Consider the following 24,879-nt stretch of genomic DNA (forward strand, 5'->3'; position numbering starts at 1 on the left):
TGGCATGCCACCCTCCCCAGCTCGACCTCAGAGTGTGAAAACTCGACTCAACAGGTAAGAGAACCTTTGTACAGGGCTGGCATTTACATTTGAGGAAAGATGCCAAAACAGCAACAAAAGGTGAGGTAACTTAATGGCAACCTGTGGGGCTGAGTTATGTAACATATTCACCAAAAACTGTAATTTCTTGGGTTGCCACTTGAGGCTCGCTTGGTCCCCTTTAGGTCCCATATAAAAAGATTTGTGTTAAAAGTTTGGTCCAACAAACTTTTTTGGAATCTATAGCCATTTTTCCTATTTATGACAACGGAATGGAATTAATATTATACCTGTACAAAAAAGTGCAAACATGGTAAAAATACAAGATCTTTTTATGAAAGAGGTTTTTTTTTAAATGACCTAATTAATGTTCTGTGAAAAGAAAACTTTGTTTAAAGTAACATTTCTTTCTGTTTATTGCAGATCAGACCACCACCACCGTCCTTCACCCCACCACCCCCACCTTCAGCAGAGACACCTTCAGAAACAATTTATAGTGAGATAGATAGTCGACAATACCTGGACGTTCTGCCAGAGGATGAACTTAGTTTGGTGAGTCTCACACACAATCCCACATACACGCACACATACACACAGAGGTTTGAACAAATCTATCTGTTTAACACTATCAGACGTCTTTCATCTTGGGAGGGAGGTCAACAGTTGGTTCTGCACAAAACTACCCGCTTGGCTTCTACTCGTCTTACCAACAAAGCATGGACGACACAGAGGTAAAGCTTTTCTTCACTCTCTCTCCCCCTTTAACTCAACACACATTTGGAATGATCAACTTTTTATTTTTTAAGTTAAAATAAAAGTTAATATATCACAATATATATCATTAGAAATATTTTTTGATTTAAAAAAAAACTTTTTTTCACAGGACATCAAGGGGATGTTGAGATGGTTGAAAAGAGAGTCCAGTAAGTGAAATCACACGTTTTCTATTTTGGTTTGAATTTAAATTTGTGTGGATATTTTTTGGACTGCTCATAATGTCTATCAAATATACATTACTTAAGGCTCCTGTGCTGTCAGGTTTTTGTCAGATTTACATCATGTCGCAGAAATAACCTTTACTGTTGTGTTTTGCACTGCAAAGAGTAGCCATGAGTGATACATTTGATTTGTAAAGAAAGCAGCACCGAAAACTCTCTTAACATACGTCCAGGGCAAAATTAACAAAAAGATAAAATGTTCAATTTTGACCCGAAATAGTGTGTGTGCAGTGTTTCATCTTTGTCTGTGCTGTCATTCTCACAGAATCTGACTCGCTGTCCGTATATGGCCTTAGTATAGAAGAGGAAATCAGGTAAACTAATGCTTGAAATGTTCCTTTTTACCTGTCAAAAGTATGTGGTGCCAATTGTTTCTAGGTACATATTTAGATATTAAGTGATGTGGAAGTAATAATGGAACTCTCTTGGTCACCTTCTCCATGCAGATCATTTAAACAGAGAGCCATGAATGTGAGAAAAGCCCTGCGTCTCTACAACCTCCTCATGATTAAACGCAATGAAACTCTGCGGGACATTATCGCAGACTTCAACGCCATCTGCGAAAGCCTGGACAAGATGCACAAGAAGAACAAAACTATGGGCATTGCGGGAGGCACCACTGGCGCTGTGGGAGGGGTGACTGCAGTGTTGGGGATCGCCTTGGCGCCTGTGACCTTTGGTACCTCGCTGATTGCTACAGCTGTCGGTGCTGGTATTGTGGCATCTGCGGGAGGAATAAATGCACACAAAAATAAGGTCAACAAGAAGGTTCTTAATAAGATGACAGTTGAGAAACTGATTTATAATTATAATTCAAATGTTGTTGACCTGGAACATTGTCTGGATTTTATCCTCTCTGGGATGAACGAGCTGCGAAGGCACGACATCGCCAGGCTACAGAGGGCGGGAGCACCATCCGATGCAGTCAAGATGGCGCATCTGTCACAGTCTGTGTTTCGGATGGAAGATGGCAAGAAGGCATCTCACACAGGTGGGATGTCGTCTGAGAGACTACTTCAGGATTTTGCCTTGGAAATTGATCAGTATTTCAAAGAAAAGGATGATCAAAAGCTGAAGAGGTCAAACAGGAGCAAGTTTTGCGGAAGGGTTTGCATGCTCGCAAAAAATCTGCAGGATGAACTAGATCACCTGAATCGTATGTGGGAAATGTTCAGCTGAATAAAAGAGCTCTGTGTGTCCATTTATGTGTCTGAATGAGAGAGTGTGTTGAATGCTATAATTATTTATCATATATATTTAAATAAACAAAGTTTTATAGAATATCTCTTCGTGTTTGTTAAGATTTGTGTGTTGGTATGAGGGAATGTGTTTCTTCTAAGCCTGAGTGACGTCAGTGTTATGGCAGCAATCTGAAATGTGGAAAAAAATAAATAAAACATTTCAGGCTTATTTCAATTTGAGATTGAAAATAAATGACTTGTTACCATAGTCTCAGTTTAGTTCAGATTGGTAATGATAGATAGATAGATAGATAGATAGATAGATAGATAGATAGATAGATAGATAGATAGATAGATAGATAGATAGATAGATAGATAGATAGATAGATAGATAGATAGATACTTTATTGATCCTGAGGGAAATTCAAGCATAATTCACCACCTTACAATGTCATTAACTGAGATATCAGGACATTGTGACCTACATTTTCAAAATAAGAGCTATCTGAAATGTGTAAAAACAGGTATATCCCAGGTTTATTTCAATCTGACATTTGAAACCAATGACCCGTATACCAGACTCGTTTTAGTTCAGATTGGTAGTTTACTCTTATGGTTACTCATAATGTGATAACACTGAATATTAGGACAATGTTTTGTAGAATTTGTTATGCAATTTATGAATTATTAGGGAATACAATTCTCACGCTGTTTTTTTGTGGGCAAAACGTGTTTTGAATAGTCACATTTTTATTCGTCGCATTCATTTTAATTCAATCAAATAATTATTTATCAATGGTGATTAATTTAAGATGCAGACTCATTTAAAGTTACTCGCATTTCATTAAATGTTCTTGTTCTTTGTCTAGGGTCTACTTTCTAGAATGACGGTAAACTGTGCTTTGAAAAGAACCAAAACAAACAGTGGCGGAGTGATACATAAGACACTGCGGAAGGATATCCTGTCTCCTTCGCTTCACCTTTATATTAGCACCTCGCCTCCTCGTGCGCCATTTTCCCTTCAGAGCAACAACATCAGAAGTGACACCATCGTTGAACATCGCTCTTTTGGCCGAAATGGCAGTGTAAACGTGTGCAGCGACCGAGCAGCCAACCAAACAGTGCATCCAGCCAGTGCACTGAGTCACTCTTAATTCAGCAAAAATGTCGTAAGTATATATTTTCTTATTTAGTCGATAACAGACGTGGCGCGGCCTACAGTGGTCACGAGCCTAAACATCCAGACGTTAGGTTAAATGCAATTAAATTTTACTTTACCGTAATAGTTAGTTTTTACATCGACTAATTGGATGACAATGACTGTTATATGTCGTTAAATAGAGGATTTAAGTGTATTTATGATCAAGGATATTAAAGGATTATCTACTGAGATGATGCAATACTACACGTTGACTTGAAATGTGACATTTTTTTATTCGTGTCGAAACAAATTTGTAAATTTAATCTATACATTTTTTTAGAACTGTCACATAAATAAACTTGTGTTGCGAAGAGGTACCAATGCAACGTGGCAGTCAGAAAATGGTTCGTTCAATGCTTTCTGTCAAAATGGCGTGTAGGGCGTGAATAAAAGCGTGGCTTTTTATAATGAGGAAAGGTGACGTCAGAGTCATAGGACTGGAAAGCTGGGCGGAGTCAGGTGACGTCATGCGTAGCAGGTGTATTGCAGACGTGGGGGCAGTGTTGTACGAAAATGTGTTAATTTTCAAATTCTATATTATGGTAGTGCAAAAAGAGTAAACGTGTACAATCATGTTTTTTATTTATTTAAAATAACTATTTCTGACTCTAAACTTTTTCTCTTGACAACAATGATGTTTACATTTTTTTCTCCCTGATCTCAGGTCCTACGTGGAAACCCTCACCACTGCTGCTTTCGACAGCATAAAAGAGTTTGAGACTTGCCTCCTGTCGCGTTCTCCGTTCGTGACCAACAACAGCCACTATGACCATGATGATGACAAACTCACAGTTTGGCCTGGAAGACATGGAGGACCTTCTCTGGGGACCTTCCTCTCCCATGGCTGACCACATGGACCACCTTTGTTTTCGCCCTGACCAAGAAGAAAAACAGAAAGGAGGAGGAGGAACGTCGCTGGAGGGGGACACTTCACCGGTGTCCCCCCTTGCCTCCTCATCACAGTCTTCTTCCTCATCCCCTCCTCCCTTCTACTCTCCTCCACCCTCGCCACCTGCAGTCCTCCTCCAAGGGGACAAAGCTGGGACTGAGCCGGACCTTCTCTCCCTCCCATGGTTGGGTGACCCCAGTCAGCTGAGACGGACAATCTCAGATGACAGAAAAGGTAAGAAAAGAAGAAGAAAGAGGGGGGAAAAAAAGTGGACTTATAATCTTGAATACATTTTAAACAATAAAAGAATGAGGGGGGGAGGCAGCTTGTGTCCTAACACTGTGTTTGTCTCCACAGAGGATATGTTTGTTGACCTGGACTGGATGGCCGAGAGGGTGGATCTGAGTGAGTTCGACCTAGACTCTTTGATCGGCTCTTGCAGCCCGACTGAAGAGTCCCCCAGCTCTCCAGAAGACCTCTTAGCCTGCCTGGATTGCCCCATGGAGCTTGAATCCATACCAGTGCCCACTCCTGAGCCTCTCCCTGCTCCTCCAATACTACCTCCTCCTCCAACTCTCTTTTCAGAGCCTTCGCCCATCATCGTGGACGAAACCGAATCCTGCATTGATGACCAAGATGTTCCCTCCCCTGGCCTGGTTGTCCCCGAGCCGCAAGAGGAGCTGGAAATCAAATCTGAGCCGGCTTCTCCGGACCCAGCTCCCTCCTCACCTACGTACACCCTGGACCTGGGCAGTGAAGTGGACGTCTCGGAGACCGAGGTGAAGCCTTTGGCAACTCCTGTCATCCCTCAGGTCCAGAGGATCGTACTCTCCCTTTCCCCAACTCGCATCGTCTTCGTGCTCGCACCCAAACAGGAGGTCCCCGTCACCACTGTAGCCATAACATCCTCCCCTCCACCAAAATCTCCCAGAAGCAGACCCTACCCTGAGCCCGCATTTGAAGCTTGTCCACCTTCTTCCAGTGCCACCAGTGTCAAAATAAAGGGTGCAAGTGGAGACGGAAGGACACTTTTGAAGGCGCCAAAGGCCAAGAAACTAAAGAAGATGGAGCAGAATAAGACGGCCGCCACACGCTACCGGCAGAAGAAAAGAGCCGAGCATGATGCACTCGGCGACGAGCACACACTGCTGGAGAGGAAGAACATGGAGTTGAAGGAGAGGGCCGAGTCCATGGCCAGGGAGATTGAGTACCTGAAGGAGCTGATGGAGGAGGTCCGCACGGCCAGGGTCCAAAAAGGTCTCGGCGCTGACACCTAGTGGTCAAACTGAAAAAGGACAGATTTAGAGTGTGTGTGTGTGTGGGATAAAGAAAGCGACCATTGAAGTGGGCTCACCAGATTTGAAGTCTTTGAGGCTAACGAGTATCAGTAAAAATGTGTTCTTTCCACACAGCATGTCTTTAACCTGATATATCCAGCACAGGTATTACATCTAAATAACTTTACTTATGCTTAGAGTAGATCTCTTCAAAGTATTTTCAACTCAGTATAAAAGCTTGTATGCAGTTTATAGTAATGTATGTACATTATTCCTGTCTCTGGACCTCAGCTACTTGCCAGTATGCTGTCTTTTAACATTTTTAAACTAGTGGATTATACTAAAACCGGACCATGTGTTATGAATCTCTTAATAAAGAGTCGTACTCCTAATTGTGGTCATGTGGTATGTTTTCCCTCTCGAGTGTCTTCTCCATAAAGGAGAGTGATTCAAACTTATTTTACTCTCCTCTCCTCATAATCGCTTCAAATCTTTACATCAATAACTTACACAAGCAAGAGCATAAAAAGCCTTTACAGCGATGTACCCTCCTGCGATGAATGCATTTGTTGGTTAACAAGGAGCGTACATGTGATTTGTATTGGCCTGATAAGAAAACACATTTACATCTAACAGTTATAATTACCCAAAACATTAAACTGGAAACCTAATTTGATGTGCGTCAGTTATCAGTCCTGAACTTGAAAGCCCACAGAAACTACACCTAACATGCCTACAGTTTTCTGTCAGAGAACTTTTTACAAAGGCTGTGAGGACAACACCTGTTTCACTGCAACATCACTGTAACACTTACCTGAAAAAAACAGACATTTGATGAAAGTGGTCTTTATAGACTTTCTGTTTGACACTCTCTCTGCCTCTCATGAAGGGCTGCTGCAGGTTTTATAATCCCACGTGACTGTTTGCTTAACGTGAAGCCCCAAACTTCCAATCTGTTTTGTTCAAATTGAGTTAAGGCTCTAAAGAACGCTTCATTCATAAAGCCTCACCCGCCCGTCACTCCCACAAGCCATTAGGGTTGTGGAGGGCTGAAGCTGATCCCAGCTGTCATGGAGCACGAGGCAGGGATACTCTCTGGACTGTTCGCCACTCAATCAAAGGGTTAAAAATGAATACGTAGAGCCTCATTTTAAGAGATGGTTTATTTTCATTTAGGTTTTCTAAATAATTCCAACTACAGCAGACGATTTTTACCTCAATAATTCATTGCAATGGTACGAAACACTTGTGCTGATATTTGATGCAGCAGCACTTATTCTCTAAATGTGTTTTATTGCTGGAAGTAATATATTATGCACACTTCACAAGCACAGCACTTTAAAAACCTACCAGCACATACCATAGTATTAGTGTTCAACAAAATATGTAATATAAGATCTAATGTAAATATTTTTGCCATCAAAATATTTCATTTGAATCCATCACTTTTTTGAATATGATGTTGAAGGAAACATGATTTTTGGTTATCAGAAATCTGTGTCTCTGACTTTGGGGCATTCTCAAGAACTTTACCAATTTTTAACTAATTTTTCAGATTAGCCTGCTTTCATCTTAATTTAGGCTTTGATTGTTCATTACAACAAACTCGTGGATATTAATCAGAGTTGAGTCTCTTTTTAAACAAACCGGTAGGAGGATAATGGAGTCCGCCTGACTGCTGCAGCCACATGGTAACTCATCAACTGACAGTCAGGTGAATTTAATCAAGCCCAAAGTATGTTCAATCATCCTTCTGCAGATGACTAAATAACACACTTCTTAAGGTATAACACCAAATGATTGCCATAGTATGTGGGAGAATCTGCGAGCATGGAAGAGACGAGTTAAATAAAAGTGCTGACTGGTGCTGACCTATGCACAGCTTGAAAAAATATTACCTAACTTAAATGTGTGTATTCATCAAACTACGAGCGGCCTGAGGTGTGCGCACTGTAATTGGTCCAGGCCTTCATCCAGATAGCTTAGGGACAATCTATATTTGGAAAAACTCCAAAGTCAGGATGGTGCAGAGCTACTTACAATAGGAGAAACAAAAACTTGGCTTCAAGTGTGTGGAGGCCACCTCTACAAATTCCTCCATATGTCCTGAACATTTGTAAGATTATTGCTTTCTGAACAACACATTTATCAAAGATAAATATACAGCATGAATATACAGTGCATCATCTTTACCACATAGAACTGCCCAGACTTATTAAACTGTTCTTATCACGTCCCTGTTTTGGCAGGTAAAGTGAATTTCTTCACATCTTTTGTTTGACTGACCTTGAGAAACTTTGTGCTGTCTGAGCTTTTTAACTACAAGGCACCTGCAGACACCTATCTAAAAGCTCTAGAGCCCTCTTATTATATATGTATTTATTCATATTTAGTCCAAGTATTTCACTCTAATATGAGAGGCTCTTTAAACATAGTCCTAAAAAATAGTCTTATTGTCCACACGAGGTTTACTTTCCATAGTGCCACCTAGTGACCAAATCTTTACACTACTAAATCCACCACACTTGAAGTACTAGTACGGTATTCATAAAGCCTCCTCGTACAAAGAGTTGCTCCTACTCACGAAATCCAAAGAACATTTTTTGATGATGATGTTTTCTATTAAATAAAGTTAAGACTTTACCATAAACATTTTCAGCACAAAGCCCTCTGCAGTAACAGATGGGTGACGTCATTAATGTTTACAGTCTGGTGGTAAATGTGATGTGGGAAAGAAGTCGCAGGTTGGACTTGAACCCAACTACCCATCTGGAGGTCCACAGCCTCTGCCCACTGGGCTCTCTGAGAGAACCCTAAGAACATATATGAATATGGGCCCTGTTTAAGAATAATAACATGAAGACCAGGAATACACAACAATATTAATCTCTTTTATTTTAGTCTTAGGATGAGCAAAACAACTGATGATGCAATCACGGTCTAAGGGAACACAGAACGTGACGTCACTTTGGCTACTGTAAAGTGGTAGAACTTACACAGTGCAAAAACGCTTTTCTATAAGCGTACAATGCGACATTTTTTTCACTGTAAATATACATAGCTTATACAATATATTCACAGGTGAAGAGGAAATCTAAGACTCCAACTAAATGTTTGAAACATTTTTATATCAAAGTCATGCTTTTCACATTAAGTGCTGCAGTAGGCCTAGCCTAAATCACTAGATGAAGCACAGAGTCAGTAAAGCTTAAGGGAAGCATGGGGGGCTTCTTTTATAGCTATTTGTAGAAAATAACATTTACAGCATGGCAGTGGTATCGGTCATATACGGTATATGCTTTCATTTGTACCTTTCAAGTGTAAATTTTCTTTCCCCCACTTTCTATTTTATGTCTTTGCAGTTGTATTCACAATATTCACAAAGTTGCCATTTTCACAGAAGTCATGCTCAGGGTGGGGAGCGCCAAGTTGTTACATTTTACAATTTTTCACAATTGTAGACATATAAACGTTGGGATCTGTAAATCATTTTGACGCTTCTCCGTTGACCATCAACAGAAATACAATGTTTTGTGAACTATAAGACCTTAGCTAATGCCGTTTAATCTTTTGTTATGGATAAATGCTATGTTAGCTGTCAAATGCTAGCTAGACAACACTTTGTAACTCAGGAAGTTAGTACCTACGTTAAGTTACGTTAGCTAGGAAAAGTGGATCATTAAAAATGTTTAATATGAGCTTTCAGCCACTTTCTAATGTTTTTCATTTTAATTAGCTGTGTACAATTTTAGCTGTGGTCTGTCCGTAGATAAGAATGTTAAATATGTTGCATTAACTTAAAATATGGCTTTTTATCCCTCCAGATTTTGCGAAAATGTCTTTTCAGTTGCTATTATAACAATTTGTCAAATACCATAATTCTCAACCTGAACCTGACGTCAGAGTAAAATGGCCACCATGTGCATATGGTCAATAAAGGTTGTGATGGTGTACCAGAAATCCCCAAAGGACCTGCTCAAGCAAGAGTTAGAGGAATTAGAAGTGAGGTTGCCTTCAACTCTATAGGCACTCGTTTATCTGCATGCGGTGTCTTAACATGCCTCTGAGAGCTGAATATATATTCATATTTTTTTGAAAACATCTTCATTGATGTGAGAAAGAGGAGTCACAATGATGTAGAAAAGGTAGGAAAAGCCCTATGTGAGCTCCAATGTTTCATGAGGTTATGTTGTTTCAGTAGCATGCGAAAGCCTGATGTAACCTATAGAATACCGCCCTGCTGCAGGGCTGTACTCCCACTCACACGCTTTGATGCTGAGGCACGTTGCTGAATCTACCTTGTCGATAAATGAACTGGATGCATGAACGCTAACAGCCAGCCCAAGCTGCTCCGCAGGGATCTGAGACTGCACACAGTTTCGGTTCAGCCTGACTGTTTTTTATAGCTACTCATGTGCATGAATGCTACAGCAGAGGGCTACCAAGAAATAAGTATCTGTTGCTTTGAATGGATTGCATTTATCTTCTTTGCACAAGGGAGCCAACTGAGTTAACCAAAGTGCAAACAATAATTCCCTTTTACTTCCAGAAACCAAAAAAAAAAAAGACAAAATTAATCAATACTTGACTTTCATCTGCATTCTACCAACAGCATTAACCAGCGTTTCTGTAAATGTTCCAGATTTTTTCCCCTTGAGGAAACATTTCAACCCTGACTCCCTGAGCAGAAACCAACCAAATGTTAATGAAAACATTACACAACCACTCATGAAACTTCAGAACTATTGGATGCTTCATGTCCAAAGGTGCACAGTTACAACTTTAAATTCTACTCACTTTTTAAACTCATGTGCAAAACTTTTCAAACACAATATTTTTCATTGCTTATATTTTCACGATTTTTTTTAAACAATTTCTTAAGATAAATCAGACCAATGTCTTTGATTCAAACTAATTTAAACTGAATGACAGAAATGGCACTTGATGCAGAATAGTACAACAATATTTGAAAATCTAATCAAAATTCGTTGAGCAAGTCATATATAGAGACATTGCTCTCAGTCTTTTACTAACCAATATAGACTTACTGCTCAGGTATATACCTTTTGCTTTTCATATGGTGCTTCCAACTTGTAGCAGTGCAGTCTGAATGTAGAGTAACAATGAGGAGTAGCTCTTCTTTTGCAGTGTTGAAAAAGGGTCTATAGCCGCAGTCGATGCCAGTGTACATGCTCATGAACAGAGACAGAGCTTCAGTCCCCTGAAGCTGCAGTAGAATATTTTCTTCTCTTAGATTTGACAAATGTTTTGAACATTTTGTCAGAGATGTCTTTTTTTTAAGTCCAGGTCCAAATTTCCTCAGTGAATTCTATCTTTAGATAGGAAAATCGTGATCAGGTTTAAGGTACAAGAGGTGACGTCTGGGCCTTTTGAAGACTCAGAGCATAGATGAAGAGCCGCACCTCTTTCCTTTTAGTGTTTTTATCGTATCACTGGAGCTGGCATCCTCGACAGTCATCCTCAGGCTCGGTGTTGTCAGAGGAGTAGGAGCTCTCCTCACTCACTGTCGAAAGAAACAAGGTTATATTAGACAGATGTATGAAATGAGATTTATAAACTTCACGGGCCCTATCTAAAACTCAGCGCTAAGTGGCGCATAGCCCAGTGCAAGTGTCATTGCTACTTCCTGCTGACACAGTTGTAATTTTAATGGCCAGTGCTCATCGTGTTTAACAGAAAAACTACTTGTGCCCATCTATGTGCCCAGGGGGTGTTAGACTTACAAAAAGGTGTGGTCAGGCATATTGGTGGCACACTGCTGTCTTAACGTATAGCAGAAAGCGTTTGGCCCCCCCAAAAATGGGCTTGAGTTAATGAAGTTTTTTTTTTTTTTTTACTTTTTAGGTGTATAACAAGAAATAAAGTTCTACTCTGATTGTCCCACATGAGCTACATCAAACATCGGCTCATTTTCTGACAAACTTTCAAATGGAGTAGTTGATGGGTTGTCGGAGGACTCAGGGATGGTGAGGCTTTAATTTTCCTCAATCTCCTGACATAACTTTTTAATGCTAATAACATTAAGCAGTTCGCTGCAGAATTTTAACCTGCACATCATCTATTTCCACGCGGTCACCTGTGTCGTCCTCATATGCAGGTGCGCAGTGGAAAAATAAATGTTGATGAGATTACGTCCTATCCAAGCCCGGTTTAAAAAAAGAAGATGAAGAAGGTCAAATCTGCCCGTAATAAGCAATACGCTTGCCTGCAGATGCAGCTGGCTGTTAAAGAACGTGGAAGATGACATACAATGGTTTATTTCTTGTTACACCCAAAGCACAAAGATAGATGAAACGTATTGATACAGCTACTTTGCCCCTTAAACTTTATTTTGCCCCTTAATTATTTTATGATTCTGAATGGTGAATATTGAAATGACAAACTAAATGCAAGGGACCAACTAAGGACACGATTTGAAATTAGCAAAAGCTATAAATTGTCTTCGTACAAGTTTAGTGTGATGTATTTGGAGTTATATTATATTGAAGCATGACTATCACAATAAATAAAGCATTCTTATTCAAATAAGATCCCATATCAACCTTTAGATTGCAACTCAGGTCCAAAATATGAAAAGAACAAATGAAGAGAAAATCAATTTTGTGACTTACACCATTCTGTTTGAATTGGGAGAAAAGCCTTGTCTCCGTTTTCTCTGATCATCTCCTCTATCTTATCCAGGAGCACGGACACACTTCTGTCCTTGCCTGGAGTCTTACTGTCCAGGACGTGGTAATAGTTTCCACAGAATTCCAATAGTCTTTGTAGCTCTCGACCACCTCTAAGAATGTGCTCCTCAATTGGCGTGCGTCCTAGCCAGTCACCACAGCTGAAGAGCACCATGGTGTGGAGGCAAGCGCTGTCACCAAACAGAGTCTCTATGTGAGCCAGGAGTGTCCTCCTCTTCCTGGCAGTAAGGGACGAGACAACGGGGAGGACGAGCAGCAGGGTGTGGGGTCCAGGGCGCAGGAGGGCGGCTCCACGCTGGGACTCCTGGCGAATGCGCTTTGGGGTTCGTCTAACTGAGAACCAATCCCAGCCAGGAGTGTCAACGATGGTGACTCGTCGACCTGATACAAGTGCCTGTCTCCGGAGGCACAGCTCTGTCTCTTGACCTGACTCAAAGAACCGCCGGCCCAGGATGGAGTTTCCCACAGAGCTCTTTCCAACGCCCTTCCAGCCCAATAAGAGCAATCTCAACTCTTTAAACACAGAAATATACAAAGAGAGAGAGACAGAGAGAGGGAGACAGAGAGAGAGAGAGAGAGAGAGAGAGAGAGAGAGAGAGAGAGGGAGACAGAGAGAGAGAAAGTAAGAAATTAGGAGTAAGAGGTCTCACATAGGTTGGGATCAAAAGCTGTAAGCATGTTCTCCTAATGTATCTCACAATCATTATGTGAACCCTTGCAAATCAATAGTCAACTAAACTGATCATTGATAGAGAAAATCTCAGGATCATGGCCTATATTATAAAATGAACATAATCAATAGGCCCTAACCTATAATTGTTAGACAACAGCTTCAGTAAGCAATCCATATTCCAACATTGCATCAGCTAGGAAGTGAATTCAAAGCTCATGCTACGTTAGCAAGGGTTGTGCCTGATTGTGTCTATGTGTTTTGATGCATTTCTTGGCTAATTGAAGCTAGGAAGTTACTGAGAGCTAACATTTTTGTCATACGGTACTAAAAGGAAACCTGATTGGCCATTAATCCGTATGTCATGTAAGACAACTGCTAATGTTAGCATTCAACAATAAACAATATGTCAGCAATTAAGCACATTTCTGGCTAATGTTATGCTAGCTGTTGGTTGTTGTGGCCTTTCCAACTGTGCAGTATAGCACTTCTTGGCTTTGGCGTAAAGGGTTTTTGCTAATGTGAGATCTGTTGGTGGACTTAGATTTCATTGTCCCCAAAGGCATATGTTTTTCTTCACAGCACTGGTTGGTTAACAATCACAAACAAAAGAAGAATAACAAGGTTAAACAGTAATTAGCAATGGTAGGTAATGGGTAATAAAGAAAACAGAAATGTCAGCACACTCATTGTCCTTTAAAGTATGTCATTTCTGGGTAGAGGAGCAGCGTACAGAGCAACAACGGATGTGGTTCTCTGGAAAGCCCTTATCAGCATTGATGAGTAGGCTGACTTCTCTGTTTCCTTTGTAGTTTCTTTTAGGTCAGGCACTTGAAAAGTATGTTTCTTTTCCTGCTTTAAGAATTAAATGTGTTTTTTAAAGCTGAATAATGGGAACATATCTTTTTTTTCATTGTTCATTAAGTTGTATTTTACTCAAAAAGCAAGAGATAATAAAATCTGTATGACAGATATGTATACAACTTAAACAGAAGCAGTAAAACAACTCTATTTCAGTTTCTCATCCGAAGCATATCAGAGCGAAATTGCAGCTGTGTAAATGTGGTAAACGGGAAACTGTTGGAAGTTACTGCAAAGAATGTGAAAATCAGCATTATTGATTGAGGATGAGTAAGCTATTTCCAAGAACAGCAATTCTGGAATTTCCCAAGAACAACTTGACTGCAATACCAACATATGAGCACTGACACACACAGATGCTGCTCCCTCATACCTCTGGGAGGTCCTCCGATCATCTGATCCCTCTGTCTAGTGTGCTCTTCCATCCTCATCCTCTCCTCCTCCAGAGCTCTCCTGGCTTGCTCCTCTTCCAGCAAAATCAACTCATTTACCTCAAAGTACCAGCCTGCATGAAGATAAATTATGCATTGTTTTTATTCAAATCCAAAATAAAGTGACTTTGTTGATGAAAAATTCAAGCATTATAATATAAAAATTGCAGAGGCGATGCTCTAAATAAAGCAGTAGGTTATGCAAAAAAAAAAACCTTGGTTGTCAGTGATCAACTCTTCCACTTTCTCCATCAGCTCAGGCACCTGTGTGTTGTCTTCTGTTTCTTTCCGAGTGTTGTCAAAGGCATGGTACCTGCAGGTGCAAAAAGCACATAAGCAATTAAAATTCATTTAACCTTTATTAAGACAGATATTAAAAGTTAATGTAACCCATCATGAAGAGTCAGGCTGTGAAAACAGTTACATAATGTCTTATGTGTCTCTGATGGGAGCTTACCAACATAAGAACACGTAACCTGAAGGTGTCCAAGTTATGTCATCTTCAAAAGCTTAGACTTATGCAATTTTTGCATGTTGTGTTTAATATGATGTAAATGCAGGCACTTTTAGAGCTTTAATCGTAATTTTGACATAGTGGTGTCTTTATCTGACATCACATTTTTAACAACAATTACTTTTGGCAGACACTTATGACCAAAGGGATGTACTGTACATTTGAACAAGGACCTTGGAAGGAGGAAACGTGGCAAAAAAACGACTTTAAGTTATGTGCTAGCAGGCAGTGCATGTATAGAGGCAATGTACAGGATGTATAGAATACACAGTTTTCCTGTTTTGTTATTATTCTCATCAACATCAACAGTTTCAGCATCAATATCATCAGCAGCATTGATATCATGAAGTGCGTGAGTGTAAATCAAAGAGTTTGGTCTTTAGCTTTTTCTTAAAGATTGCAAGGAACTCTGCAGGTCTAATGGAGTTTGGTAACTCGACTCATCACCGGGGACAACAGAAGTTTAAGTGAGCACACAAACCTGTCAGTAAAGAGTTCCAGTGGTCACTGCTTTATATAACAAGTGCCTGGGATAACAGTCTTTGATAAATTGATGGTGAAGGGGATGTTCTTTCATCTATTTAGAGATATCAGCAAGGCATGATTAAATTCCTGTCAGGACTATTAGTGTCATCTAACAGGAATGACAGGAAGAGCTGAGTTGAGCTGGATTTGGAAGACTGCATCAAGTGAAGTAAGGGATCTAATGGGCTATTATGGTGCTTTCACTTCACACAAAAAAAAATATCCCCCTTTCAATTCAGCTATTCTTTCAATCAGAAGGTTTTAAGATAATAACACTTTTTCAGACTACCCCCTCGTATATGACTTTCAACTTGGAATACAGCAGGTAACAGCACTAAGTCTCACCCTCAGCTTGACTGCAAAGGAAAAAGGAACAAAGTGAATAAAAGTGCTGCTGCATTGTGTAATCGTTTGCAGTTGTTTTGTGTTGAACTGTCAAACGCTTGACTTCAACATGTCTCTTTGTTTGATGAAAGGTTGTTTTTTTTTTTAACATAAAGATGCAGAAAGAAAAAGGAAAACACAGTCGGTGTACCTGCTTCCACAACGCTCCACCAGCCACTGCAGAGACTCCCCAGTGTTCGCGATGTGCTCCTCAATGAAAACACCTTTGGGTAGTTTGTCCACCCCAGTAAAAACCACCATGGAGTACCTCCAGGTCCCTCCACCCAGGGCCCCTAGCTGCTCCTCCGCGGCTCTCCTCTGCGTTTCAGCAAAGGGCTGGGTGACTGACACCACCAGCAGGATGGCGTGGGGTCCAGGAGGGCAGAGAATGGCGCCCATGCATGGACCCTCACTGTCCAGACTTGGCGGGGGCTGTGGCGGTGTGTCTGACTCAGCTCCTGCATTGTCGTTGTTGTTGTCAGCTTCAGCATTGTCCTCTGTGTCCCTCGGGATGGCCCAAGGCGGCGTGTCAACCACAGTTACCCGTCGGCCGTAGATCTCTGTCTGGCCCACGTTGCTGTGAGTGGTCTCTGATCCTATGTCGAAGACCTCGTCCCCCAGGATGGTATTAGCGGTGGAGGTCTTACCGGACTGTGGCCCTCCCAGAAGTAGAAGTCTACGCTCAGGAGGGTGTCGACCCCTAGGGTCCCCTAATGAAACACAGCAAGATAAGTATGTACGTTCCACAGGATTGTACAGGTAAAGGGCTTTTTGGATAATCTTTCAACCTCATACAGTCTTATTTTCATTCCCTCTTTTTCCATTAATTATGGTTCTGACCTCACTCTTCATTTCATTTATATCAGAGATCCTTTATACCTTATACCTCCTATCCTCAATAACAGTGTTCTCTTTAATTAATTCCTTGTCCTCTTCTCCTCCCAACATGCCTCCCTTTTGTTTTCCTCTGTCCTTAAGCTTTGGCGAGAAAAAAAAAAACAGGTTGGATAGGAGAAATCTGGACTCCCTCCAGAGAGAAGGGCATGTGGTCAGAATATGATTTACTCTCAGTAAAAGTTACACAACCAGGATAAATGTTATGATAAACGGCACAGCTGAGGAAGATACATATTCAGCAGACAGAAGTAGAATGATGCCTGTTCTGCGCTAACAACCATATATTAGTACAGAAAGAGAGGAGAAGGAAGTTTTATGATTTATCTCTGTTACTTATTTACTTCTTACACTTTCCATGTGAGCTGCTAAACACAGGAAGTAGACTTAAGCAACAGTTTCCCCAGTATTGTTGATGTTTGACACAGCCAGCCAGTACAGACCTTACCCCGCATGCTGTGACTGAGCATAAAGGGGACGTAGGATAAACCCGATGTGAGGTGTGCAGCAAAGGATGGGGAAAAAAACCCCACTTACCAGTGTCAAAGGCAGAGGACACAGCAGCCATCTTGTGTGTAGAACCTCTGGCTTCCTCCTCCTCAGCCCCCCTCCTCCTTCTCCGTCTCGCCTCCACCGTGGATTTCTCTTTTTGCCTCCTTCAGAAAGCGATGGGTCCTGGGTGGCGTTCAAAAAGCTGGTGGCTCGAATGCTTCTTGGCTCTGTCTTTCACTCTAACCCTCATTCTACTGCAGCGTAACTCGCTCTGTCTTCTATTCCCTGTGTCGACCCCCTGCCTCACTTTCTCTCTTCATACCTCCCCTGCCATTCAACTTCAGCCCCTTTTTAATCTATTATCCTCCACACACCCCTAACCTCACTATTGGTGTTCTGCGTCCTTCTGCTTCCCTCTCCCTCTCCCCAACGCTTTCAAGACTCCCTCTTCTTGTCTAATTTATCAGAGAGGAACGATTGTGCAATGCAGGAGCCTGGAAGCCAAATCCACCCCTGCTGCAGCAGCAGCTCTGGGAAGATGTCTTGTCATTTTTTAAAGGCAAAACAGAGGAAGCTGTTCCTCCCACTTGCTCCTATCACACAGCAGCAGCGGCAGCAGTAGTAGCAGCAGTGTGGCACTATATGCAGACTGCAGTCAGGACGACAGATAGAAAGATGGATAGACAGAGAGGGAGTGGAAGAAAACGAGGGGGAGAGAGAGGGGGCACTCTTGCTCTCTGTTTACAGCTGGATGTATTCCCCAGATGCTGCATCACGCTCAAACACAACTACTTATATGATGCCTGTAGACACAGAGGCATTGTGAGCCACAGAGGAGATGTATACTGCATGAATAAATTCAATTATTCAGATAAGGCATGCACCCACTGATTACATAATACATAAACGCTCCTATAAATAGCAAGTGACGGTATCTCAATTGTGAAAAATTCAAAGCATTGTCACCTTAGCCTGAATATTTTCTGCAGGATGCATCGAAATCATGTAATATTGGCTGGACAAATGAATTACTTCATCCTGAATGTCTGAGCTCATCCTTGGCTCCTTCACAGGTTAATTATGTACGCTGTGTGACCAGATACATTCACGGACCCAAAGGAAATTACGCGGTTAAAAACATCATCAGAATGTAAAGAAAAAAGGGCAACAAAGCGGGTCTGTAAAGTTTCGTTTACGTAATTTCACATACTTGAATATTTTGGATTTTTTTTTTTACTTTTTCATGACACAGCTGTTAAAACAAAACAACTGGAGAGAATTTTAGGTCGATTACACATCGGCGCCACTCTGCCGCAAACCGTTACACCTGTCATCATACGCGGACCTCACGCTGTACGTCGACTGCCAATGTCGTAAAACGTCGCTCCTTCGTCCATGTGATGCTACAAGCAGGGAGCGTGGCTAGTTTGGGAAGCTAGTGTGTGTTGGTGCAAGTGCAGGTCAGACTCTATCTTTTTGTGTGTGTGTTTCTTTGCGTACACCACTTCGTCTTACAAACATGGAGGGAGCAGACGAGTTCATGAAGTACCGATCCCCGCTGGTGTCGAGGTATGCCAGCAAAGAGATGGCCTACAACTTCAGCGACAGGAAGAAATTCACCACCTGGAGGAAGCTGTGGATCTACCTGGCTAAAGCTGAGAAGGTTCGACACTTTAGAAGGAGACACATACTTGCAAACACCGGTGGAGACTGTCTGTAATTGTGTTTAAAAATACAACCTTTCCTTCTCTGTGAGTCCTCCTGAAATAAAGTTTGCGACCTTCAGAGAGCCCTATCAAGTTCCTTACTCTAAAAATAGTTTGAAGACCAAGACAGTGAACTTTCTGCACGGTTGTCTTGACCTTTTGAACATGATGCACAACTCAAAAGCATGCAAAAAAAAGTTGTGCATGAAAATTTGAATTCTCATATTATAGAACTTTTTGTTTTTTATTGTTTTTTAAAGATTTGAAATGTATCCAAAACTACATACATTGTTTGTAATAATTACAATATAGTGTCATTGTACCCCATACATTTGTAAATATTTTATTATTTATACTACCTGAAGTTTCTTATTGAGTTAACTAAAAACCTCTGTTACAAGGTAGAACTGGCAAAAACAGAAGCATGAAATAGTTTATATTAGAGTTGCCTAATAATTTCAGAGAGTGCCTCTGAAATATGTGAACATCACAATAGTTCACATATTCCAGAGGCACCTAAACACCTAATAATTTAACCAAGCATGTTTTTTTTTAATTGAATGATATCTGACTCTGTTGGTAATTCAGCTGCTAAAATGTTAATTCCTCTGAGTGGTTCCTGTCTGTCATTTAAAAATGACAGAGGGGGGCTAACTGATGACAGACCTTCTCTCACATGCAGGCCTTCACATGATCTGACACACACACACACACACACACACACACACACCAATCAACACTGATCAGAGTCCATGTCTGACCAATATTCTGTACTTTGAGAGGATGCACACAGAGGGTCAGTGTTGGCCTGTGCAAAGTGAAGTCAGGCCTGTGTGGATTGTGTGTGAAAATAGCATGCAGAGAATGTCAGTAAGAGGAGACCGCCCCCCTGAGACGCTGCCCCCTTTAACAGCTTAAACCGAGTCCAACATAAGTTCTGAAGCCTTCGTGCTTCTTAAAAGAAACATTTTCGAGACATTTTAGTTGTTGTGTCGCTATTTCCATCGTATCAGCAGGCCTACAATCACATTTACATGTACATGTCTGCAGCGTGTCGCAGAGCATCACACTATGATTGGTTGTATTCTAATGTTTTCTGTACTTGTGTGTTTTAGAAAGCATCCTTTGAATAACATTTACACAGTCAAACATGTCGAAACTGTCAAGCTTTATTCCATCTAATGTTCTTATCAATACTGTATCAACAAATAAAACATCACATGGGTTATAGAAAACAGGTTTTTCCCCTTGTTAAATGACTTCATGGGGGGGAATAAGATGTTTCAAACAGGTAATGTGTACAACATGCTCAACAGTAGAAATATATAAGAGATAGTGAATATGCAGAATTAAATAAACTATCAAATTCGCCAGTGGAATCATCACTGTTGTTGTTTTCACCCTGTCTCACCGTCTCCATTCTCCTCCTGCTCAGGCTTTGGGTCTGCCCATCACTGACGCTCAGATTCAGGAGATGGAGAGCCACGAAAAGGACGTCGACTTCGCCATGGCGGCCGAGGAGGAGCGCAAGCTCAGGCACGATGTCATGGCCCACGTCCACACCTTCGCACACTGCTGCCCCACTGCCGCTCCCATCATTCACCTCGGTGCCACCTCCTGCTACGTGGGAGATAACACTGTAATTATGATTTGAATGCACCGACTCACAACGATGTGATCACATGATCTATGATGTTTTATCTAAAAAAAACAACAATAATGCACATGTGGAACATCAAACTCTGGATTGGGTTTAAGCTGTTCTCCTCTCAGAGCTGTTTGTTTTTCTGCCTCAGGATCTGATTATGCTGCGTGATGGATTCGACATCGTCTTGCCTAAGGTGAGGCTCAGCTGTTTGCCAGAAAACACGCACACCCACCCAGTTGTGCAACTATAAAATGGATGGAAATCAGGCTGAAGTAGCTCTTTTTTTTCTTTTTTTTCTTTCCTCTGAAGCCTCAGCTGTTCAATAACAAGTCAACAATGTAGAAATAATGAATCTGCGTTTCTTTCTCTCGTTGCACAATGAATACAAACAGAAATCAGGTCATTAACATGTGGGCTTAGTTTGTGTTGTAAAAGTCTATTCAATGATTGCGTGCTAATACCGTTTGCTCCTTTTTTAACCCCACAGCTGGCCAGAGTCATTGACAGACTGGCAAACTTTGCAGAGAAATATGCTGACCTCCCTACACTTGGCTTCACACACTACCAGTGAGTCTGAGTGCACAGCTGATGATGGTGATGAGCAATGAGTGCAAAAACAAAAAGACATTAAATGATCACTCGACATTAAGCAAAATCTGACCAATCAGATTCGACGATGTAAATCCGGAGTCAGTTACATCCATACTTCTTTCATATTTTTTCCTCTTTAATTTCCCTCGCAGGCCTGCCCAGTTGACCACGGTGGGAAAGCGAGCATGTCTGTGGCTGCAGGATCTCGCCATGGACATGCGCAATCTGCAGCGAGCCCGTGACGACCTGCGTTTCCGAGGGGTCAAGGGGACCACGGGTACCCAGGCTAGCTTCCTGCAGCTGTTTCAGGGGGAACACGACAAGGTAAAAACCAGCAACAAACAGATGTGCGGTGAAAGATATATAAATGCATAAATCCTGATTTTAGGTCTAATCGTTTCACCAGGTGGAAGAGCTCGACAGGATGGTGACAGAGATGGCCGGCTTCAAAAAGTAAGTCCTGTACTGAAATGGAGGAGAGTTACAATTCCTTCCCTCTAACATTCACTAGAATTTCCATTTTTCTTTAAGTTAAACAAAAGAAATCTGTGTGAAAGGTTCAAACCTGAGTGATATATCTGCATGTGTATATCGGCCTCTCACGGTTATATATTAATGATAATAATAATAAACTTTATTTATATATCGCCTTTCTAAAACAGGGTTATATATATATATATATATATATATATATATATATATATATATATATATATATATCAGCTCAACTCGGGTTGAGCTCATGTGAGAACACAGCAGGAAATATTCATGACATTTTACCGCACAAGAGGGGGTTGGTGATATTTATATCCTGTTATCGTCCCACGATCACATGCTGTGTGCACATGAAGAAGCTGCGACATTATGCTTTCTGCTCACACGTTCTTCTCCACTGTTGATATTCTGAACATGTCGAACTAAAGGCAGAGTACTCACGATGGTGTTTGGACTCTGTTGCTTTGTCTCCCACTTCCAAGTTGTTCTTTTCACGTCTTGCCTCCTGCGATCCCCCCCCTTATATACGACAGCGACACTCTCCCACTGTCCGGTAAATGTCTGAACAATCAACTCCGGATACATTTAGAGTTTTCTAGAAATTTCCAGAGTGCAAATGTGGAAACAGTTTGGGGCATTTCTGTCCTCAATTGAATCATTATCAGTCTCTGAAATATTAAATCTGTCCGAGAAGAGCAGAGCTGGTGATAAAGTGAAGTTTCAAATTGTTGTCATTTAACTCTGGATTTGTTTTTCACTCGAGGATTTTGTTCCTTTTTTACCCAGAGCCTACTTGGTGACTGGGCAGACATACAGTCGTAAGGTGGACGTTGACTGTCTGTCCAGCCTGGCCAGTTTGGGAGCAACTGTTCATAAGGTGAGTAACCCGAGCTGGAAACGTGTAGAGAAATGCTGCCACCTAGAGGGGTTAATTTGAACTCTAAACTCTTTCAGCTTGGTTTCCCTTTCTCTAGCTGAACCTTTATTTCTGTCTCTGCTGCAGATTTGCACAGACATCCGCCTGCTCGCCAACCTGAAAGAGATCGAGGAGCCTTTTGAGAAGGAGCAGATTGGTACATTTACTCACCAAATAGTTGATCACATTTTTGAAACTCGATAAGATGCCATCTAACAATGCGGAAAACAAATCCCACATTGGCCAGTGTTAAATTGTCCCTTTCCTGCAGGTTCCAGTGCGATGCCCTACAAGAGGAACCCCATGCGTGCAGAGCGTTGCTGTAGCCTGGCCCGTCATCTGATTGCACTGATGGCCGACCCCCTGCAGACCGCCTCGGTCCAGTGGCTGGAGAGGACACTGGATGACAGCGCTAACAGGTTCGCTCCAAATGATGCTCACTGAAGTTATCTGTGGCTTTTTTCCTGCCATTTATATTTATGTATATATGTATATGAGGTGTTCAGGTATGATTCAACACGTGCCGTTACTTAATCGTACAGTTTGTAGCAGAGAGAACTCCCATGATTCCCCACTAGCCTCTACGTCATCTTTTGTTACTGTAGTGTTGATTGAGAGCCCCCCCCTGGTGGCAGAATCGTTTCTTGTATCTTTAGGTCTGAAGGAAGAAGTTGTTTGATTTCGACTTTCTCTTCTCTACATATTTTCTCATTTCACTTCCGTCACTCGTGTGCAGGAGGATCTCCCTGCCTGAGTCCTTCCTCACAGCGGACATAATCCTCAGCACTCTGCAGAACATCACAGAGGGACTGGTGGTTTACCCCAAAGTCATCGAGCGACACATCCGCCACGAGCTGCCGTTCATGGCCACAGAGAACATCATCATGGCCATGGTGAAGGCCGGAGGGAACAGACAGGTACGCTTGTTATTCACGTTTGTAGCATAACAATAGCTCAGTGTGCTCTGTATCATTACTACAATATCACTTCATTTTCCTCTTGCATCACAGCAGCTGTATTTGCAATAAAAAAAAAGGCAACAATGACAGATTAGAAGGGGAACGCTCATTATTACTGCAACAGGTAGCTACTTTCATCTGTTGAGTGTCTCCAAAGGCAGCCTTGAGAGAATACTTGTCCTTTGAAAATAAACATGTTGCCTCGTTCGTAGCCTTCATTAGACCTTTGGAAAACATCATAATAGAAAAAACCCCAGAGAAAGTGAGGGAGCTGTCCTCACATGGGCAATCCAGAGAGAAGGAGCAGTTGTCTCTGGTCCGAAGTGACAACTTGATATAATAAAGACCTGCATTTACAGTTGCATTCAAGTTTTCTTCACATGTGATCTGATGGCTGCCAAGTTCAAATGACTCTTTTTCAGTATTTCAAAGATCTGTCGTGCATTAAAGTGTTCATATAGAGATACTAACATGTTCACTGGTCATGGACAACAGAAGGGCTTCTGTTGCAGAGAGTAACTTTTCTTTCTGCTCCTGAAGGACTGCCATGAGAAGATCCGTGTTCTGTCCCAGGAGGCTGCAGCTGTGGTCAAGCAGGAGGGCGGTGATAACGACCTGCTGGCCAGAGTCCAGAAAGACGCCTACTTTGCTCCCATTCTGGGGCAGCTGGACACCATACTAGACCCCAAAACATTTATTGGTCGTGCTCCCCAGCAGGTAAAAAATGAACTGATTTCTTTTTAATAGTGTATTCGCAGCACCTTGCTTCTGTTGTGACATTGTTTTTCTTATGAATAAATAAGCAGTCGTCTTATTGCTTTGCTGATCTTGTCTTCTGACAAAAACAATCTCCTCCTGCGCTCTTTAAACTGTAAATGTATCACTGCGTATTAGTTACCTCGTGGCATTTTAATTCTTACAATAAAAAGATGCACACAGCTTCCAGAAGCCTCTGTGAAATGTTAATCTTCTGGTGTGAAAGATATCAAATCCTTTCCTCTTCTTTTTCTCTTCTGTCTTCTTATCCAGGTGGCCAGGTTTCTGTCTGAAGAAGTGCGCCCCCTGCTGGAGCCATACAAGGCAAAGATGGACGTAAAGATTGAGCTCGAGCTCTAACACACACACACAAACACACCAAGACAGCGAGACTTCAACATGGTGGGTGTCCTCAATAAAGAACAGTCATTGAATACATGCATCTCTTTCACAGTGTTTTCATTTCTGTGGTAGATGTTCTTACTCGGTTAAACATTTATTGGTCTTCTTGGAGTCCATTTTTTAGTGAAATATTGTTTGCTTCTTTCAGGTTAGAGAGGTGCATCAAAAGTAATTTCATTTTTTTTTCATTACAAATAAAAACGTTTAGAGATTTAAACCTTAACACGTAAAAAAACAACTATTTAACTTGGATTTGCTTCAGCTCAAAGAATGAGAGAGAAGCTGAGTGAATTCAGTCTGAGCTTGTACAATTTATCTTGGACAGAACTGCAATACTTAT

The 24,879-nt window shown here is 41.4% G+C and overlaps 3 protein-coding genes across 3 annotated transcripts; 2 read left to right on the forward strand and 1 right to left on the reverse strand.

Moving 5' to 3' along the window:
* Positions 1–3,193: 3,193 nt before the first annotated feature.
* Positions 3,194–5,977, forward strand: atf4b (activating transcription factor 4b). The gene is made up of 3 exons (XM_079366179.1): positions 3,194–3,387; positions 4,084–4,542; positions 4,666–5,977. Exons 2-3 carry the CDS (start codon positions 4,185–4,187, stop codon positions 5,583–5,585), a joined length of 1,278 nt encoding a protein of 425 aa, XP_079222305.1. The 5' UTR covers positions 3,194–3,387; positions 4,084–4,184; the 3' UTR covers positions 5,586–5,977.
* Positions 5,978–9,259: 3,282 nt separating this feature from the next.
* On the reverse strand, positions 9,260–17,426 carry LOC306838159 (GTPase IMAP family member 8). Its single transcript, XM_079366174.1, has 6 exons — positions 17,112–17,426; positions 15,832–16,390; positions 14,473–14,570; positions 14,200–14,331; positions 12,218–12,808; positions 9,260–11,109 (listed from the first exon to the last, which is right to left on the reverse strand). Exons 1-6 carry the CDS (start codon positions 17,140–17,142, stop codon positions 11,036–11,038), a joined length of 1,485 nt encoding a protein of 494 aa, XP_079222300.1. The 5' UTR covers positions 17,143–17,426; the 3' UTR covers positions 9,260–11,035.
* A 954-nt stretch (positions 17,427–18,380) lies between these two features.
* On the forward strand, positions 18,381–24,588 carry adsl (adenylosuccinate lyase). Its single transcript, XM_079366176.1, has 12 exons — positions 18,381–18,729; positions 20,208–20,411; positions 20,569–20,613; positions 20,908–20,987; positions 21,164–21,335; positions 21,418–21,464; positions 22,293–22,383; positions 22,510–22,579; positions 22,694–22,841; positions 23,159–23,339; positions 23,922–24,098; positions 24,411–24,588. The coding sequence occupies exons 1-12, from the start codon at positions 18,586–18,588 to the stop codon at positions 24,495–24,497; spliced, it is 1,446 nt and encodes a 481-aa protein (XP_079222302.1). The 5' UTR covers positions 18,381–18,585; the 3' UTR covers positions 24,498–24,588.
* Positions 24,589–24,879: the final 291 nt, after the last annotated feature.

The sequence above is a fragment of the Symphodus melops genome (assembly GCF_947650265.1).
Source record: "Symphodus melops genome assembly, chromosome: 17".
Classification (NCBI taxonomy): domain Eukaryota; kingdom Metazoa; phylum Chordata; class Actinopteri; order Labriformes; family Labridae; genus Symphodus; species Symphodus melops.

Excerpts from the sequence above, each read along its gene's own strand:
- adsl (XM_079366176.1), top strand. The coding sequence starts at position 18,586 with ATGGAGGGAGCAGACGAGTTCATGAAGTACCGATCCCCGCTGGTGTCG. Across the intron at positions 21,465-22,292 it reads GAGATGGCCGGCTTCAAAAA|AGCCTACTTGGTGACTGGGC; the intron begins GTAAGTCCTGTA and ends TTTTTTACCCAG. Across the intron at positions 22,384-22,509 it reads TGGGAGCAACTGTTCATAAG|ATTTGCACAGACATCCGCCT; the intron begins GTGAGTAACCCG and ends TCTCTGCTGCAG.
- atf4b (XM_079366179.1), top strand. The coding sequence starts at position 4,185 with ATGACCATGATGATGACAAACTCACAGTTTGGCCTGGAAGACATGGAG. Across the intron at positions 4,543-4,665 it reads AATCTCAGATGACAGAAAAG|AGGATATGTTTGTTGACCTG; the intron begins GTAAGAAAAGAA and ends TTGTCTCCACAG.
- LOC306838159 (XM_079366174.1), bottom strand. The coding sequence starts at position 17,142 with ATGGCTGCTGTGTCCTCTGCCTTTGACACTG. Across the intron at positions 14,571-15,831 it reads GTGGAGCGTTGTGGAAGCAG|GTACCATGCCTTTGACAACA; the intron begins GTACACCGACTG and ends TTGCACCTGCAG. Across the intron at positions 14,332-14,472 it reads GTTGATCACTGACAACCAAG|GCTGGTACTTTGAGGTAAAT; the intron begins GTTTTTTTTTTT and ends ATCTTCATGCAG.